We start from the raw sequence: 15076 nt of genomic DNA, 5'->3' as shown, positions 1-15076 counted from the left end.
ATAATAATAAATAAAGAATAATAATAACAATGACAATAATTTAAAATAATAATAATAATAATAATAGTAATAAAATAATAATAATAATAATAAATAAGTTGCTATCATAAAGTTATATTTATTTAAACCGAGTAATCAAGGTGTGAGTTTAGCATTTGTGCAGGGGTGTGGTAGGGGGGCCCCAAAGTGATATCTCTCCCTGGGACCCAGAATTCCTAGTGACCACCCTGCAGGGGCCTCATATGATATATTATAAATGGTTTTGATGATTTTCCTGTTTAGAAACTTTTCCTGGTTCTGTTTCTGCTAGAGGACAAACAAAAAACAAGATGAAAAAACTTGTAATCCGAGTTAAAATGAGATGTTTCTTTCGTAAACCGACAGTCAGCGCTGTAACCTACGTGAGAAAATCGGAATCAGATTGAAAAATTAGCCCGGTTAAGTCATGAAGCGTCTCAAGTGTTTGTTTTAAGGTGGACCGACAGCCAAAAACGTGTCAAACTCAGGAAAAAAGCGCAACCATGCAGTCCAGGGTTGCAGCAGTGACTACGAATACATCCTGGTTTGGATAACTCACAAACAATAATACATGTGCGCAAACTCTGGTGCGTAAATGTAAGTTTTATAAACAATCAGCACCCCCGCTTTCCCTCCGAGCCGCAGCGCAGCCATGTCCACGGTGCCTCCTTAACTGAGTGCTGGCACTCCGGAGTGGGGAGTGCAAAGGAGAGGGTCAGAAAGATTGGTGGGTGGGGATATAACCCTTTTGGGAGAGAGAAAAAAAAAACTAAAAAAAAAAAAAGAAAAAAAAAAATCACGTGTTTGGAGATCAAAGGAGATCCGCTTTGTAGAGGGGGAGGAGGAGGAGGGGGGTGAGAAAGAAAGAGGGAGAGAGAGGGAGGGAGAAAGAGAGAGAGCGTTTGCAGGCAATGTAATTGACAAGGCTTGCAGTGGTGAAATAAACACGCTTCAGCCCGGGCGCAGCTTTTGGTGCACAATTCTGACTCTTCTGACGCATCGCACGGAACGCGGAGAGACCTGATTTCAATTACCTTCACCCGATTAATTAATCCGTGTGAAATTATGTCCCGATCGGCGCAGATCCAGCCGGCAAGATGATGATTTTACCAAGGAGAGGCTCAGATCGTGTGCCCGACTCGGTGGTCCTGGTGATCCTCGCGGTTGCCGCTTCTCTTCTTGGTACCGTTTTCGCCAAGGATACTGCCTTTGTGGAAGTGGTTCTGTTCGAGTCCAGTCCCAATGGAGATTATACTACATACACGACTGGCTTGCAGGGACGGTTCTCCAAAGCTGGAGCCACTATCAGCGCGGAGGGGGAGATCGTTCAAGTACGTGTAAAGTGTCTTTTTTTTCTGACAGGAGAGGCGGCGCAGAACCGGAACATAGGGTGTACTTTCACATCGCTGCTGCTCTTAAAACTTTTTCCACAGGGGCTGGGGGGTTGACAAGAGTTGTATATGGTGTGTGTGTGTGTATGGTGTGTGAATGTGTGCGTGTGTGTGTGCAGGCAAGCGGTGTGAGGATGGTACTAGGCTTGCAAGCATATGCGGTCACAAGATGGCTCCTATCTTGTGGAATTCATTCACTGGGAAAACATGCTCTTGCAGGTTATTTTGTTGATGTCTGAGCTCCCTTCAGTGCACGTTACACTTAATTGCGCTTCTCCGGGAGCACGCGCTGTTTGGGAAGTGTTTTCCTAAAAAGTTGGAAGGACTGCACCCGCCTCCAGAAACCCAGAAAGTTTAGTTCACTTGTTGAAGCGAGCGTACTTTACGCATTTGTGGAGGAACACGACTCCAAGGCTTCTCTGTGGGATCAGTTTCGACTCTTTATCTGTTTTAAAATGTGACTTTAAGCACAAATACATCCGTAATGTGAGTTAGAAAGAGCTCTACGTTTGTTTTTATTGACCGTCCCCAAAGTGTAACCTCACCCACACGTCCCGCCGCTTGGAGCCTCTCCATGTTGCCGTCCTCAACGCTGCCTTTGAAGTTCTCTCGGTTTAAGCTTTCTTTTAACTCTCTGGGTTCAAAATGAGGAAGAATGAAGTAACTAGTCCTCCATGTTTCATAGAACCCCACATGTGATACATGAGCTGATCTGGAGCTGGTTAGCCTCCCAGCTTTGACTGAGTAGTGGTCTCTAAATATGATGGTTTCTCTACAGAGAAGTGTCTATTTGAAGTTCTTGGGCCCCCTGTTTGTGAAGCGAAGAAAGTCTTGTAACAAAGATATGTCTCATGTTGTATTCACTGACCTCTGGCTGGGACTTCTGTTATTATCTGTAGTGGCCATACAAACTGCTCTCTGTATGCTTTGTAAATGGCAGGTGTCCAAACTTTGAAGTTTAACCACTTATAAGTGATAGTAGGAGTCTGGGAAGGAGTGATTTCCTCTCATCTTCCTCTATTTATTGGATCATCACAAGATCAGAAGATAGGCAAGCCCGTGCATAAACAATCCCTCATGAGATGCTGCTTGTGTTGTTGTTTTCGTCTCTTGTGTTAAAAGCCAGTAGCTGCTGAAGTGTGACCTCAGACTGAAGAAAGCATTGAGCTCCATGAGATCATTGGTTTTTGGTGGCAGGCCAGGTTTCAATGCCGCCTTTGAAGAGAAAGGGAGTGAGAGAGAGTTGAGGGGCAGAGGGTGGGGGGGTTAGGTGTTTAAATGCTGCAAATACACATTTTGAGTTTAATCAAGTTCACCACGTTGTGTCGAGCGCATACCGGTCGGTGGCTACAAAAAGAAACCTCAGCTGTAACGCAGGATGTCTGGTGCAGGCAAGAATCATTAAGATGTTTGTCTTCCTCATCATACTCACACACCCGATTGTAAACACGCAGTTTTCCTCTCCATCCATCCAGTGCATCGCAGCGATGTCTGCATCAACAACACAGCAGCATCCTCCAGTGCAAGCGTGCGTTTTCATCACAAATGAAGACTTTTACTTTGAAAGAGATATGTGGGGATCAAAGGAGGGGATACTCAGCATAAAAATGGCCCCTGTTTATTCACAGTGATGGCCATTTGGCGCCACTCGGTAACCACACAGAAATGCCGGACCTCAGCTTTACATTGAAAACCACATCTATTTGGGTTTGCTTTCTTTGCTAACATAGCTTCTGACCACTTAGAGGCAACTTATATTTTGTCAGGCTATAATGAGGGGCAGTCGGTCCAGCACGGCGTACTGTCTTGAATTTCTTGCAACATATATTCTAGCGAAGATTTATGAAAGTTGACGCTGACAATGAATGACAAGCGTACAACCTGAGGAGTATAATTTTAAGCTGGTATCAAATTCCCCACTTGCAGATTCTATACTTATGAAATAACACTGCAGCAACGTGTTGGGAAATTGCTGCGGTGTTGTAGCGGGTATAGTTTTACACTGGAATCAGGCTGAACACAAATATTTAGGTAGTGCGTTCTCTTGTCCGCAGTGACCTCTGCAACCATCGCACTTGTCTCCTTTAGGGTGAAGGTTTGAGCCGTTCTCTGCTCGGTGAATGGGGGCGCTTGATTTAGTCCGCCTGAGGTTTTACGAGGCCTTCTGCTCCTTTCCTCTGCTGTTTGAACAGAGCCCTGAGGGGTTTGCGCTACCTTGTGTGTTCAGTAGTGGCCAGACCTCAGCAGGTATGGGTTCAAATGCAGGGGAAACGAGGGGCTTGGCAACGCTCCTGAGCAAAGGCCCGACTAAAATCAGCACTCCTCGCTGCTGGCCTTTACTTATTCCCTGAGGCTATCACCCGCTCAGCTCTGCCTGAAGAGTGTGAAAAGTGGCAAACACTGCTGGGGCCAAAAATAATAAATTAAGTTAACTTGCTCTGCTGTAAGGGGGGGGGAAGCATGACAACGCAGATCTGGCCACAGAGCCAAACCCCAGGCTTCCCCAAAGCCAGTTCCACGATTGCTCCAGTTTAACTCTGTAATAGAAAGGTAATCAATGTCTCCTTAAACCATTTTGTCTTGACATGCGACTGTGTGTATGTTTATGTGTATGTGTGTGCATCAACAGGCATTCCTCCAAGATGATTTTAAGAGCTGCTCTTGGCAGCCAGAGCACTGCATGTTGTCCGTCCTGCCAGGTAGTTAATTGTGCTCACCTAGATTTAAGCACTTCCTTGACGGCCTGGTTCGCTGAATACCGGCAGCGCTTTGAGCCAAGGGAAACTCTAATTTGAGGCTTTAGACTTACATCAAAATCACACATTAATAGCTTGAAAGTTGGTGTAGACTTGCACTACCTTTCCACAGCAGTATGACCAGGCTTAATCCTGTTTAAGCAGGGCTATGACGGCACGACCTAACCGTCTCCTGAAGAGTTACCCAGGTCACACCTTACTTGGCAATGGTAGAGCGAGCCTGCTGTGCTTTGTCTCTTTTGATGTGATGATATTTCTGGTATGCCCTGAAGATGCAGGACACACATAATGTCTGCCATCATGTTTTTCACATTCCCATCATAGTTGACGGTGCGCACAAGGCTCTGCCAGTTTGATATGAAGGGAAACACCATCTGCTGCTCATCACTCTCCATTGTCTCCCTGACGCCAAATCGCCTTTCCTGTAGTGAGATGAGCAGTGCATCAGCGCACATCTGCCTCTGATTTCCAGCGGGCCTTTGCTGTCAGCATGTGAGTGAGGAGCTGAGGCAGGGACGTGGCAGGGGCACACAGAGGACCAGATGGGACTCGCAGCGTAGCCGTCCAGAACCCGGAGGGGTATAGCGTGGCTTTTGCAAGCTTCCTCTCAGAGTGGACGCAGAGATAGGGGGACATCCTCTGAATCCAGTGTCAGGAAGAAGAGGATATGGCTTCCCAACACCCATGAGCTGCCTCACCTTTGAACTTCATCCCCATGCACATGAAGTGCCTGTAACTACAGTGGGGAGACTTCATGATGTGGTTCTTTGAAAGTGGCAGTTTTTCTCCGGCTGGATGTGCAGGGGGAAAGTGGCGGTTTCGAGCTAAGACAACGATGAGCTTAAATACTGGAGCTCCTACCTTGGAGCTGGCAAGAGTTGTGTCGCGCTGCATTTAGACTATAATGAGAGCTTTAGTGGTTTAAGGCATCCAGCGCGCTTTCTCACCACAGGCTGGAAACCCCAAGAGGCCATAATGGGCCGGCCCCAGACGGGAGGTTCCAGGGACCGGGCCACTCCCAGCGCCAAAGCAACAGTAGCAGTACACAAATGCTGGTTTAAAAGGTTAAAAGTGCTGCTCCCTACTTTTTTCCATTTATTGGCTTGGCGGTCGCAGCTGTATTTTAAGTGCTATCGTCTCTTAACCGCCACCCGGTTTCACTTTCATGTCCCAGCCAAAGTAATTTGAGGCTGCGTTTCTCCCCTTTTCGGAATAGAACAGACTAAACTGTTTTTCTCTTTCTCTTGCTCAACACCCCCCTCCCACACACACACACACACATACACACACTCTCACCCCCCACCTCCAGTCTGGTCTTTTTAATTCTGCCAAAATTTGTCATGCATCGTATATCGCATGTGAATGACCGCAAGTGATGATCGCTGCGTGTAGGAGTCTTACCTTGCACTGTTTTTTTTTTTTTTTTTTGCAAAAATCCATCAAGTGCAATATCCACAGTATTGTTTTTCTTGAATTTTTTGTCCTTGCCTTTTTTGCCCTTTGAGATAGTGACAGCTGAGATGGAGAGGGTTATTAGAAGAGAGGGAGAGGGGTTGACATGCAGCAAAGGGACAGAGCTGCCCCAATGGGGACTCTTATTTATATGGTACAAGGCAAGCTGCCAAGGCCCCCATTACCTGTCACTTTAAGAATCAATTTCTGCAAACATTTGTATTTCAGAGACATCAATCTGCACTTTTACTTGCAAGAGTGCTTGAAATAACCACTCCGTTTGATGACGTTTACTTTAAGGGACCAATCTAGTCATCTAATAATTGTTCAGAAATTAGGGTATGTGTTCATTAGCCCCATTGTTTGTGCTGGCAGTGTCCACAACCTTTTTTTCTTTTTTTTAAGTTATATTTTTTGGCCTTTTTACCTTTATTGGCTAGGACAGCTGAAGAGAGACAGGAAATGGGGGGAGTAGAGAGTGGAGGAAACATGCAGGAAATGGTGGGGAATCAAACCGGCGACCCCTGTGACGAGGACTGTATCCTCTGTATGTGGGGCGCTTAGACTGCTAGGCCACCAGCGCCCCCCACAACCTTAACTTCAGAGTGCTTCTCATTGCTTCACTCTACTGCCAGGTTATGAAAGCCGTCTCACAGTGACTGTTATGTTTTTTTTTTAATTGCTCAACACTATTTAAATGATTAATATTCAAGGATATTTTACAATGGAAATGTAAAAAAAATAGCATCAGCATTGGTATTAGCAGAAGCTATAGATCTGAAAATTATGCCCTCAAAAAAACGAGTACAGTTATTGTTTCTCCTCCACCGTTATTGTTGACAAAGTTGATACACAAAGTGCTGCTGCCCCTTGCTTTAATTTGGTCAATTAAGAAGAAGCAACATCAACAAGCATGGTGGTGTTCTGAGGGTTGAACTATTCTCCACAGAAGCACAAGACACAACAGGTACCAAGGCTGTTAGTGCGCTAAAGAAGCTATTGCATTGGTTTATTTGTATAAAATAGCGCTACCAGCAAAAAAATGCTGCTAGTGGACACAGGCCCTTAATTCTATGGAATATTGAAAATGCAGGCATGAAAAACTATTTATTTTAGCATTGAACTGGATGCTCTGAGTGCCATCAAGGGATGTTCAGGTATTTGTCAATTTGAACTTCCAGTTGGATCTATCAATACTCATCTGGACATTTGTATTGATGATTAAACTGTCTCCCCCTCCTGCACCCGGCTCTTTTACTCTGAGCGTCTCATTCCCACTCACTGCACAGCTCCACCTGGAACAAGTGCATGTTGGTACTGGTGGCCCCAGTAGCTATGTTAGTTTCCACTGGGCTGAGTGGCTCAGCCGATCTTTGATGTTGCACTCAGAGAGAGATTAGCAGGCAGTCAGTGCTTGCTCCTGCTTTCTCTTTGGCATCCACGCCTTTTCCCAGGAGAGCCCTATTCCCCAGCGTCGCTCTCCTCCTGATCTGCTATTGATTATGTGTCTGAGCTCATTTGTATGAATGCCTTGTGTTTGTCCTTTGCTTTACACTCCAGTGATGAGGAAATGTTAATTCGGCCCTTCCCTGAGGCTGTGTGATTCCTCTGTGATGAGTGCTGGGAAATGCATCCTGAGATAATTGTACACTGTGACAACAAAAAAGTCATTTTGCACAGCACCTGTCATCACTCGGGGGTTACTTCTGAAACATGTTAAGAGTCAAAGATGAAAAAGTGTCCTGAGTGGGTTGCTTTGGGACTAGCCTCCGGAGTGTGTTTGATGAAACAGCACTGAAAGGCCCAGTCCATCCCCTCAGCCCATATTTTTATCCACTGACACAGAGGGTCTGCAAAACAAAGGCTAAGGGGTCGAGGGTTATGAAATGACAATGCTCACAGTGGCTCATCCAGGCAGAGGCATGCTTTGTTGTCAGCCAGGAATGTGCTGACTAACCGTGGAAGGCCACAACGCCAGCCTCCCCTTTTGTTGTACTTTTTTAGCCAATAGACTCGGAAGGTAGCTGTGCAGGGAGTCCATTTCACTCAGAGCACTACACACCATCTGCCTCTTTCTCCTCCTCGTACCTCTCTTGTTATCCTCAGATCCTTGTACCCTCTGTCCTCCTACAACTCGCATTTGTTGTCATGACAGGAAAAGTCTTATCAAACAGCTTTTACACTTTGACAGGGTTCAAAGGTTTTTCTTTTGTGTACATCATTACATAATTACCCCCGGCACATGATAAAATATCTCGGTGCATGTAATGGAAGACAATCCTGCCGCCCTGTCGTTTTGATTTATACTGATGTCTTTTTAGTGCACATTGCAATTTCTCTGAAAACCATTACTGCTCTTGAGCACATGTTCCCCTTCGGTTTAATGCATCATTTTAATCTCATGAGGCTCCACCTGTCAGATATTTTTCACGTGTCCTTTTTTTATGGGTCCCAACACCATCATGGTAAAGGTCATTTACGGGCACCAGATGGGGACAAGTCAGTTTCAGATGGAAGCTCTGACTCCATCGTGTTCATCACGTCCTGTATTGGTATCTAAAGGCTGCTTGCTCAAGTGCGTGTGTGTGTGTGTGTGTGAGAGTGTGTGAATGTAGTCGTCCCGGTAATGAGGAAGGTCTGCGCCTTAACACAATGGGGCCACACTTATGATGGATTGGACATGCTTGGCCAGATGAGAACAAGCTGTGTTAGCTCCTCATTTTTCTTCTGGTGGAGCGCTGCACGTCCTGTAGCTCCAGAGAGAAGATACATCACTGCATCTGTTCCCCTCCTCCTCCTCCTCCTCTTCCTGTTGCTAAAGATGCGCCCTAGATATTGTGAAATGAAAAATTGTCTTTCTTCTTATGTTGTCCCTGTACCTTGGGTATACTGAAGATATTGGGGGCACAGGGTTTCTATTTTTTGTCTGCCGCTGAAGAAAACAAGCATGAAGTGGAGCGTTTGTTTTTGCAGGTTGGCTCTTTTGTGCAGCTGCACCCAAGTAAGAGCAGGCTTTTGTTTCTAGCTGTTAGAGTCACACCTTCACCAACACATTCCACTTCAGCTCTTGAGAGAAGTCCCCAAGGCTCAGGTGTAACTTTTCCTTTCATGATTCTACAAATATAGTAGCTTCACTTGCATACCATGCCAATAAAAGCTCTGTAGCATAGCCTCCGGCTTTGGTAAAGCCTCCACAATTCCTCCTGTCCTTCCCCTCGACCCTTGTCGGCAGCTCAGGCTACTCTCCGTCCCTCTCCAGCCCCTGGACCCTGGTCAGGGAGGGGCCTGCAGGGTTGGGTGAATAGCTGCCGGGAGTCGTGCTGCGGGTGTAAACCACATGAATGTGCCGCCTGAGCAGATAGGATCAGGCGAGGCGGGGAGGCCTGAGAGGCCGCGACGCTCGGTGCAGCTCCACGCGCTAACATCAAAGGCAGCACTGAAGGGGGGGAGGTGGAGGGGGAGGAGGGAAGAAGAGAGAGCGTGAGGGTTGGGCCTAACTCTTCAAAGGCCTCTCTGAGTAATGCCGGCCCTGATATGTAGCGCTGCAAAACTGAACGATGATGTAATTGCAGGCCTTGGAGCTAAATCCGCTCCCATACAAATAAAGGTGGAGGTGTTCCCTTGCACAAGCGCGGTGAGAAAAATACTTTGAGTGTGTTCAGAAGACAGAGACTTCAGAACACCTCAGTCCTCTTCTTGTTGCTTTGAAAAAGAAAGTTGTATTTAGGTTTTCGATGGAGGACTTGGAATGGGAAAGGGTTTTTATCTGATTTCAGCAGATAGGCTAATCCACTGGGCGTTTCTAAAGTACACAACAGGTGGAACAGAGTTGACAGTGTTCTTTGTAAAGTTTATACAGGGTCTTTGCATGTGTGTGTGTGTGTGTGTGTGTGTGAGCCAAAGAGTGTGTACATGCACTTCCCTTGTAATGTGTGTTAAACCAAGCATGACCGCGGATTCTTTCAAAGTGCCCCCATGATCATCAGGCTGATAACTCATTGACAGCTCTCATGACAGTTAAGAGGCACACACGGCAGGAAAAGTATCTCCCTCGCTGAAAGCACTCGGCAATAACTCACTGTTGTTGAATTTGGTTTGCCAAAGGTTATTTGCATGCCTCTGATTGAAGTGCTCCTCGCCCTTGTTGTGTGATTTAGGGTTCATACGGGGGCTTGAAATCCTTGAAAATGATTGCATTTTAATGTTGTGTTTAAAAGGTTTGAAAAATGCTTGAATTTTGGGTCTCACTGCTTGTAAATGCTTGAAATTGGAATCATATATATTTCACTATTAACAGCAATCTGACTCAACACATGGATTAAATGGAGAGAAATAAAATAGTCAAATGTTAAAAAAAGAAAATAGCCGCTCTCCCTGATGGGCTCGTGTGCAACCTACTGGTCTGTTGCATAGACTGTAAATAAAAATGGACAGCGTTGCTCCGCCTCTTCCTGTTGTACTGTTCTGAAGCCAAAAAATACCCCTTCTGGGCGCCGCCATTGTGCAGCCAGAGCCTGTGAAGCCACTGTAATAAGCTCAGCCCTACAGCGTAACGTCACAAGACGCTGTGTGTCCTTTGAAGCCTCTACGGCGGCTGTGAATCAAAGGAAACAGGAAGTAGAACCCCGTTTTTTAAACTCTAATAACTAACGAAAAAGAAACTTTTCAGAAATAAGAGGCCTTGAACACAAAACACTCAAATACTAACTACATATCACCACAGCATACGGATATGAGAAACGTTTGTACGACGTGTATTTATTTTTTAAAGACGGATTTTTTGACCTATACTGCAGCCAGCCACCAGGGGGCACCGGAACCTCTCCCTTGGTCTGTTGTCATGCGTGACGTGACGTCGCCCCCAAGAGGACAGTGCGACACCACGTTAGCCCTACACGTTAATTAGCGTTTTACTTGTTGATGCTAATTGCCTGTTTATGCTACATGCTAGGCATGTGTGATGTAGAAGCACTGTGCCATATAACCAAGCGGCAACCTCCGGTCTCAAACTATGAAGCCCATGCGGATGTGTTATAAACTGCAGTTCATCTGGAATCCGCTTGAGGCTGGCTGAAGATGGGAAAAAGACGATCTTTGCAGCATTAATAAACATGTTTTAAAGCCTGTTTCAAAAAACGGCTTGGGTCTACCGACCTAGAAAAAAATCACCCATCGGCACACACTGTACGTTGGGTGATTTTTTTCTAACGCAACGGTTCAGAAGATATTAAGATTACAAGTTTTTGTCCAAATAAGGACATGACTGACTTGACACCCGGTCGGGAACACATAGCAGTTGGCTAGGAGGCTCAAACTCCGCCTCTTTACGTCACACTCTGACTGGTTGACTTCAGCATTTCCAATATGACTGCCGCCGTCGATTGGCTTCAAAAACAGTGATCAGGAACAGATGTGTGACATCACGGATACTACGTCCATATTTTATACAGTCAATGCATATAATGTGTAGGTGGTGTGATGATTCCCAGCAGCCGTACCGCTGTCACCAGCAGGGTGTTTGTAGCTCGGGGCAGGTTATCACATGACAGCGGTCAGTCGGCAACAAGCCTAGTCTAAAAATACAGTGTCGTGCCTGAACCGGTGACCGTGGAGTGGGAGGCTCTCCCGCTGGACACAGACCGACAACGGGCATGCAGTGACCGGCCCCGAGTTACAAACACCCGGCGAGTGACAGCGGTGCGGCCGCTGCTTGTGTCTGAATATTAAAGGCTTATTAATAACAATATCAATAACAATATCAATTTTAAAGTTATATTTTATTGTCCTTTTAGCCTTTATTTGATAGGACACCTGAAGAGAGACAGGAAATGTGGGGAGTGGAGAGCGGGGAAGACATACAGGAAATGGTCGACTTGCTGTGAATCGAACTGGCAACCCCAGCAACAAGGACTGTGGCCTCTGTATGTGGGGCGCTTAGACTGCTAGGCCACCAGCGCCCCACAATATCAATTTTAACAGAAGAAAAGATGAAACGATTTCTCTTTAGAAAAGCATCAGGCTGATGTGCCCTGTTAAGGTCTTAAAATGACTACAGCTGATTTAATTTGGCCCACCCAGTGCAGATCTTCATTCCTCTCTTACTGTATGTCTTGAAAAGTTTGATAATTGACCATAAAAGTCCTTGAAAAGTATTTGAATTTGAGCATGAAAAAAGTGTACGAACCCTGGTGATTGCATCTCCCTTTGATGTTAAATCAGCAGTAAACAGCTTCACTTTTATTTATTTGGAGTTCATGCAGAGGTCAGCCTTTTAAGTCCTGCATCCTGGGTCGGAACGGGAACTCTTGAGGCTTGCTGCACAAAGCCTTTGTTGCTGGTTGTAAAAGTGGAGACTTGCTTGTTTCTTGTATGCAGGGTCTAGCATTCGTGACTTTTATAGGACCCTCCAGATCATTGCTGTTCTTCAATCAATGAGTGAAACACAGCAAGGCATCCATGTGGGGCTACAACAGAGTTGCATTCTTTATAAGTGATTTTTGATTTGAAGTAAATCTCTAATTATCTCGCTCTGTGATCTGCTCACTCACTTATTTCATTGTTGAGTAACAATACGCAATCACACAGTGTTGAAACCTAACTGTGACACCCAACTAATAGATTTAATGACTCTGGTTCAAACACAGGGCAGGATGAAATTACTTTTAATTAATTTAAATCAAAGTGAATTCAGGTAATCACTAAGTGTAATAATACAAGCACTTCTGAAAGTTAATTTGAGATGCTCTCTGGGAAATAACCTTGATCTAATCAAGGTTATTTACGTAAATTGGGTTGTGGAGCTATTTTCATTTGCAGTTATTTGACTTTCAGCATACTCTGCTATGTTTACTTATAATCAGATTAAGAGCCTGATCAGAATGAGAGTGCTTTGAGTAAATATGTCATTCAGAACAGATTGGCTCCAACTCATCTAGAAAGAAATGTATTCCCATTGAGAAGGGTGGTTTATGCTCTGTGATTCAGACTGTTTCTTGTGGTTGGGGTAAAACTAGTGTTACTACCAAGCAGCAACCTCTGGTCTCAAACTATGAAGCCCATGCGGAAGTGTTATAAACTGCAATACATTGAGAATCCACTTGAGGCTGGCTGCAGAAACACCGGAAACCACATACACACCCATTCAAAGAAGACGATCTTTGCAGCATTAAAGGTGACATATCATGCAAAATTGACTTTTTAATGGTTCTTTACCTGAAATATGTGTCCCTGGCATGTCTACAAACCCCCCGAGAATGAAAAAAATCCATTCTGCCCCTGTTCTGATTTCTACACCTTTCTGTAAATGTGTGTGAAACGAGCCGTTTCAGACTTCCGTGTTTTTGTTACGTAACAACAATATCCGGTCTGTCACGGAGTCAGAGCTCGGAGCTTGTTCAGCCCATAGACTGTATAAAATAATACTGAATCCCTCCCCCGTTTTTCATTACCTGCACAAATGTGTGCTAACAAGGAGCTTAGGAGGGAGGCATGCTAGTTGTAGGCTGTCTTAATAAACACAAAGGTCGGTTTTACTCCCCAAGTCTGCAGATTTGAAGATCTAGTGGATGATTTTTATTTGTCATGGATAAGTGCTAGCGCTAATTAGCATAGCCATATAGCTATATGTTCATAGCTGTAGCTGTAGCTGTAGCTACAGCTGTGTACCAAGACCCACGTCGACATACTGACAAATAAAACAACAAGAAATACTAAATCTGTGACCAATCCTTCATAAAAGGTCCTGCTGCCTTTCTGGTAGAGGTCGGTTTTACTCCCCACGTCTGCAGATTTGAAGATCTAGTGGATGATTTTTATTTATCATGGATAAGTGCTAGCGCTAGTTAGCATAGCCACATAGCTACATGTTCGTAGCTGTGTACCAAGACACACGTCTACATACTGATAAATAAAACAAGAAACACTAAATCTATGACCAATCGTTCAGAAAGGTCCTGCTACAGGCGCCTCTCCGTCAGGATCAGATTCAGAGGGTTGAAGTAACGCAATCTCTGAGCAGCCGTGTATATTCAGCCAACATGTAAACATTAGATCAACGTGCTGGAGGAGCCGAGGCATATCCACTTCCGGAGGGGGCGTGGTCAGAGGGAAAACAGAGTGTTCTGATGAGGAATGAAGAAGAGGACTCTTCAGGCATGCCAAAATCTGATTTCAAAGTGTTTTTTTGAGCATAAACTTTGAAGACATGTTTTGGGGACCTCTTAGACCAATATATATTGATGACAAAAGCGTGATATGTCCCCTTTAATAAACATGTTTACAGCCTGGTTCAAAAACGGCTTGGCGCTATGTAGCTAATCTCTCTATCAGCACACACTGTACAGGGGGGAATTTTTTTTCCCTAACATGACGGTTCAGAAGATATTAAGATAACAAGTTTATGCCCAAATAAGGACATGACTGACTTGACTCCTGGTTGGGAACACATAGCTGTTGGCTAGGAGGCTCAAACTCCGCCCCTTTACGTCACACTATGCCTGGTTGAGTTCCATATTTCCAATATGGCTGCCGCCGTCGATTGCTCAGTGCTCAGGAACAGATGGATGATGTCACGGATACTACATCCATATTTATACAGTGTATGCTTAATGCACATGCCTGCTCTATGCGACGTAATGCTTACGCCTTTGTTATCGTTGGAATGGATACAAACATGGCGGGAGCATAGACTGTGTAATAAATGGACGTAGTATCCGTGATTCAATCCTCTGTTTTTCTGAAGCGATGTTTTGAAGCCGATCATCGGTGGGAGCCATGTTGGAAATGCTGAACTCAACCAAACTTCTGTTGAGTTAGTGTGAGGTAAAAAGGCGGGCTTTGAGCCTCCTAGCCAACAGCTACTGTGTTCCCGCCTGACAATCAAGTCAGCTGTGCCTCTCGTTATGGAAACTCGTAATCTTAACATCTTCAAAACTGCTGCGTCATGAAAAAAATCACCCCTTGTAGGGACTAAACTCATTTTTGTACCAGGCTGTAAACATGTTTATTTTTGCTGTAAAGATCAGCATTTTTGAATTTGTGTGTATGTGGTACTTCTGGAACCAGCCTCAAGTGGACACTCGAGGAACTGCAGTTTTTAACACTTCTGCATTGGCTTCGATTCTCAAGCTGGAGGTTGCTGCTTGGGCTAGAGCAAAGAAAAAATGTTCTGTGGCTGGTACATTTTTACTTAAAACTTTAAAAGAACTCAGGACTATTGAATGCCTTGATGGCCAAAAACAAACAAACAAAGAATAAATAAAACAGTCATACATGTGAGAGAGGTGGAGAATGTAATCTCTGCTGCAGGGCGAGCAGAGGAGCCACATGCAGAGGTGTGTGGTGACTGTGTTTTTTTTTTTTGTCTTTTTAACTTTATTTGTAACACATTGTGAACAATGATGCACTGACAGCAGTGTTTGTTAACCACAGGAACTGATGCAGGGAACCGTTTCTGTTATT

At 44.9% G+C, this 15076-nt stretch overlaps 1 protein-coding gene across 2 annotated transcripts in view; it reads left to right on the top strand.

The window, feature by feature from the left end:
* The first annotated feature begins 875 nt into the window (after nt 1–875).
* The window catches only part of znrf3 (zinc and ring finger 3), a 103791-nt gene continuing 89590 nt past the window's right edge, over nt 876–15076 (top strand). Inside the window, exon 1 of one of the 2 annotated variants that reach the window (XM_034692950.1) lies at nt 876–1349. In XM_034692950.1, coding sequence (XP_034548841.1) covers nt 1116–1349 — 234 coding nt within the window. In that variant the 5' untranslated portion in view covers nt 876–1115. The remainder of the gene's footprint in view (nt 1350–15076) is intronic. The other variant, XM_034692951.1, reaches the window with a different exon arrangement.

This window comes from Notolabrus celidotus, chromosome 9 (genome assembly GCF_009762535.1).
Source record: "Notolabrus celidotus isolate fNotCel1 chromosome 9, fNotCel1.pri, whole genome shotgun sequence".
NCBI classification, from domain to species: Eukaryota; Metazoa; Chordata; class Actinopteri; order Labriformes; family Labridae; genus Notolabrus; species Notolabrus celidotus.
Note: the sequence above shows the minus strand (reverse complement) of the source record. Positions and strands in the feature narration are given on the sequence as shown.